General features: G+C 45.8%; 1 protein-coding gene across 1 annotated transcript in view; it reads right to left on the bottom strand.

Moving 5' to 3' along the window:
- The window catches only part of edrf1 (erythroid differentiation regulatory factor 1), a 29,425-nt gene that overhangs the window by 19,723 nt on the left and 4,702 nt on the right, over positions 1–5,000 (bottom strand). Inside the window, exons 5-10 of the mRNA XM_048270263.1 lie at positions 3,221–3,371; positions 2,830–2,943; positions 2,128–2,249; positions 754–865; positions 463–610; positions 240–351 (exon numbers count right to left, since the gene is read on the bottom strand). Coding sequence (XP_048126220.1) covers positions 240–351; positions 463–610; positions 754–865; positions 2,128–2,249; positions 2,830–2,943; positions 3,221–3,371 — 759 coding nt within the window. The remainder of the gene's footprint in view (positions 1–239; positions 352–462; positions 611–753; positions 866–2,127; positions 2,250–2,829; positions 2,944–3,220; positions 3,372–5,000) is intronic.

The raw sequence follows: 5,000 nt of genomic DNA on the forward strand, positions 1-5,000 counted from the left end.
ATGGGTAGTGTAGTTCTTACTTGTAGAGCAAGACTGCCACAGGCAGGGTGAAGGGGAAAAGCTGAGGGGTATTATGGGTAGTGTAGTTCTTACTTGTAGAGCAAGACTGCCACAGGCAGGGTGAAGGGGAAAAGCTGAGGGGTATTATGGGTAGTGTAGTTCTTACTTGTAGAGCAAGACTGCCACAGGCAGGGTGAAGGGGAAAAGCTGAGGGGTATTATGGGTAGTGTAGTTCTTACTTGTAGAGCAAGACTGCCACAGGCAGGGTGAAGGGATTCTGGCACTTCTCTTCTGTTGCCTCCTCGCATAGGGTTGTGAGGTCATAGAGCTTCACGATGTCACTTCCGCTGGCTGTGGGGGAGGAGGGCATGAGGTTGGCAAAGGACACACACACACACACACACACACACACACACACACACACACAGACACAGACACAGACACAGACACACACTAACACACCTTTGAAGAGCCAGTAGGTGTGTCCTTCCTTGGTGCAGTTGGACTTGAGGAAGGACAAGATGTTCTGGGCGATGTCCTTGACCACACGCGTTGAGAAGGTGGAGTTCTCCAGGTCAGGAATATCCTCCGTCTTAATCATCTCATATTTCTAGTGAAGAGAAAGAGAGAGAGAGGGATGGAGGGAGTGAGAGCATGAGGTAAGAGAAAGAGAGAGAGAGGGGAGAGAGGTGTACACTCTGGGACCAGATGAGCCAGGTGTGTGTGTGTGTGTGTGTGTGTGTGTGTGGTTACCTGGACAATGCCATTGACATGGAAACACATGACCAGCTCGGGAACGTTGCACATGAGGTTGTCTAGCCAGTAGTCCATGCCGGTCAGAATGTTGATGGGCTTGTTGTTGTCCCTGACGACAAGACACACTCACCATGACCTCCCCGTAATACACATGACAAACACACACACACACACACACTCATCCATGACCTACCCACAATACACACACAAAAATCTCTCTCTCTCTCACTCTCTCTCTCTCTCTCTCTCGCACTCACACTCGCACTCACAATGACCTCCCCACAATACACATCATGACACACACACACACACCATGAGCCGAGTCAGATTAGCTGGGGACACACTTTTGTCAACACTAATTTTGTCCCCACCACCTTTGACAACTGAAAATGAAATGTCACAACAATGACCTCCTCCTCCTCAATGTTTTTATCACAAAACATCATAATGTAAGAGTATGTAAGGCATATGTAAGGATAATGTATAGAACGCCGTCATTATTGGGAAAATAAGTCCCAACAGGGCTAACCGGCCGCCGAGGTGTCCTGTTATACGGAATTAATGGACGAGGGCAAAAAACTCCCCGACGCGCAGCGGATAACTCAAAGGCCATTATCCCGCTTATCACCCGGTTGCCACTGTAAAGCAAAGGAAACACGCGGTTCCATTTAAAAAGAAGCTCACTAGTTCAGCTTGTTGTACAACTTCAGCATGGACAGTTAGCTTGTTTACAATTCATTCCATTGTTCGGCGAAGCCTGCAACCAAAGATTCTAGAGCTGCAACCGCCGTCCTACTATGGTTGTTATAGTTACCATTCATAAGCATTGATATGGAACGGTGTCCTGTTATTCAGAATGAATAGCCACCCCACCAGCCAATTAGAAAAGAGTATTTCTTCTCTCCGGGTGATGATCCCAACAGGGCGAAGCAACCCTCGGCGTTCTATACATTATCCCTTACATATTGTAATGCTGCATTTCCTTTAAACCTGAACTTTAAACCTAAACGGCTACTTGCCAAAACAAAATAATAAACTTCCCACGATATGACTTTTAGCCTACATAGCCTAGCCTATTTGTTACCGTTCATTCATGGCATTTGCTGAGAAAACAAATAGTTTGCAACAACACACGCTGAACTTGAATCAAACATTCTTTAGAACACAGCTGATCAACCGTCTGCTTTCACTTTTGGATGAAGTTCCAGTCCTTGCGTAGTGATATGAAAGACCTCAATTAGAAGCACAAACTCTGTTGCCATTGACAGCGGTCATTCTTTTTTTTCAGAGGTCCTTTCCTCGAAAATAATGACCGCTAGAACTTTGGGAAATCCCATTCAAGTCAATGGAGCGTTCTAATCATTGACGTACCTGAGTCTTAGGCTGACAGCTGGGTACCGCCCCCCTCCAAATATGGGCATGTTGGAGCCCACCAGCATGTGAATGTCCTCAAACGTCCACATGATGTTCCGCACAAAGTCATTCCTCAAGCCCTACACACACACACACAGACACACACACAGACACACACACAGACACACACACAGACACACACAGGTCAGGTGTGAACACACAGAACTGTCAGGTGTGTATGTTTATCAAATGCATGGACTTGTTTAGAGGGAATTGTGTGAGAAGCCAAAAAAAATAATGAAACATGGAATTAACGTAATAAGTAATTGGCACCCCATTGGAAATGTTGGTTTTTTAGACAAATAGACACACTTTTGGATTTTTTTTGAGAAAACACAAAGCAGGACCATTTCAATAGCTCAACACAACTGAAACAACAATTGGCTTCCCCAAATTCAACTATTGTAATTCATATGGTTTTGGTTCAGTATTCTGTTTTGTTCATATACTTTTGCAAATGTCATATTTTGAGTTTTTGTGAGCTTAACCACTTTTATTGAATATACAATAAAAATATATTCTGTCTATTATTTGGCAGGTCAGCTTTACAAATTGGGGTTTGGATGTGCATTAAATAACGTTATTATAATGTTTTGTAAAAAACAACTGACCATGCCTGGGTTCACTGTGAAGTATATGTGTGTGTGTGTGTGTGTATACCTGACTGCTCTCTCCTTCATCAAAGAGTGTGGGGAGATTCTGTTCTTTGGGTATTGAAGCCACATCACTCGCCAATGCCACATCAGCCAAAGCAAAAGAGCAGCCCAATCCCTCCTGCAACACACACACACACACACAACCATACATATCAGCATACATGCACACCCACATTATATATAATTAACATTCAAGCTCCTGATTCTACTGGACACAGCCAACTCCGGTACTATGGCAACACCCTCAATCCCAACCCTCCCCTACCACACACACACACACAACCATACATGTCAGCATACATGCACACCCACATTATACATAATTAGCATTCAAGCTCCTGATTCTACTGGACACAGGCAGCCGCAGCCCCAATCCCAACCCCCCCGCCCCCTACCTCTTCGGAAGGGGCGTGGTCTTCGCAGTGGGAGGCGGAGCTGTTGAAGGTGGCTGGCCAGGAGAGGCCACAGTCCTCTACCCTCCCACAATCCTCCTCGTCCTCCTCAGCCTCCGCCGACACAGGCTCTGCGGCGCCATCACCATTTATACTGCGAGTGGACACACACGCACACGCGCACACACACACGCATCTAAGTAGGCTTTTTAAACTCCAAAACTCACAGCCCAAAGAAATGGCTGTTACTTCCATTGAAAAGGATAACGTAAGGGTTAGACTTGGTGTAGTTGTAAGAGTGGGACTTGGTGTTGGGGTTGGTGGACTGGGCAACCAGACACACACCTGTAGTAGTGGAACTTGGAAGGATGGCCATTTGGGTAGGTGTCAGGGACAAACAGTAGAGGAAATGGCTTCTGAGTTGGTGTTAGGGTTGGTGTTAGGGGTATGGGTTGGGGTATGGGTTGGTGTTAGGGTTCAGTATGGGTTGGGTTAGGGGAACATGATATTTGGTGGAGTGGGTGACTGTGAGTGCACTGGCCGATTGGATCCAACCACACCAACAAGGAAGGGAATAAGGGTATGAAAAGAGGTCAACTGTCAAAATAAAATAATAATATGTAAATGAAAAATATATAATTAGAAAATGTGTAAATTGGGGAAGAAAAATAAATAAATAATTACTTAATTACGGGGTTAGGATAAGGGGTTGGGTTTAGGCCAAGGGGCTGGTTAGGATAAGGGGTGGGGGGCTGGAGTCGGCCTTGGGAGTTGAGGTTAGCCCTGAGGGTGGGGTTAGGTTTGGTTAGGGGCTGGGGTTGGCCTAAGGGTTGGGGTTAGGCTAAGGGGCTGGGGTTGGAATTTAGCCAAGTGGCTGGAGGTTAGGTTAAGGGGTGGGGGTTGGAGGTTAGGTTTAGGGATGGGGGTTAGGTTAAGGGGTGGAGGTTAGGTTTGGGGATGGGGGTTAGGTTAAGGGGTGGAGGTTAGGTTTAGGGATGGGGGTTAGGTTAAGGGGTGGGGGCTGGGGGTTAGGTTAAGGGGTGGAGGTTAGGTTTAGGGATGGGGGTTAGGTTAAGGGGGGGGGGGGGCTGGGGGTTAGGTTTAGGGTTGGGGTTTGGGGCCAAACAGCTGGGTGGGGTTAAAACTAGGGACTGGGGCTAAAAGGAAAAAGAAAAAAGTAAGTGCAAGAATTGGGGCTGGGAGTAAGGGATAGACTAAAACCAGGAAAAGTGCTATAAGTGCTAGAAATCAAAAAGTGCTATAAGTGCTAGAAATCAAAAGTGTAAAATTCATGAGAGACAACCTTTGAAAATAAACACAACACTGCAGAAAATAAAAAGTAAAGACATCTAAATTGTGTAAGGTGAAAATGAATAATAAAAAGTAAAAGTCCTGGGTTAGTCTAGGGGAAATGGAAAAATGGGGTGAACTGGGGTGGAGAACTTAATAGACTAAAAAAGAGGGGGAGAATAACAAAGTAATAGGGGATTAATAACATTGTAAGAGTTTTTTATAAATAAATAGGACAGGACCTGGGGGAGAAAAGGGGAAGGAAAGATGTAGCTTTATTGAGAAACAGAAGGAAACAGAGGAGTGGATTAATTGAGACCAAGGGGAAGAAAGTGTGAAGTTTATTTATCCAGCTCCGCTCTGCTCGTTGCCTCTGTGCTCGGGTCCAGCCGGGTTGCTCTCGAGACCACAAATGCCAAGGTGTGCAGTGCTGTGTTGCTGGAAATGTGTGACTATATGGGTGGTGCGGAGTTCCTAAAATGGTGTATAGATG

The sequence above is a fragment of the Alosa alosa genome, chromosome 18 (assembly GCF_017589495.1).
Source record: "Alosa alosa isolate M-15738 ecotype Scorff River chromosome 18, AALO_Geno_1.1, whole genome shotgun sequence".
NCBI lineage: Eukaryota > Metazoa > Chordata > Actinopteri > Clupeiformes > Clupeidae > Alosa > Alosa alosa.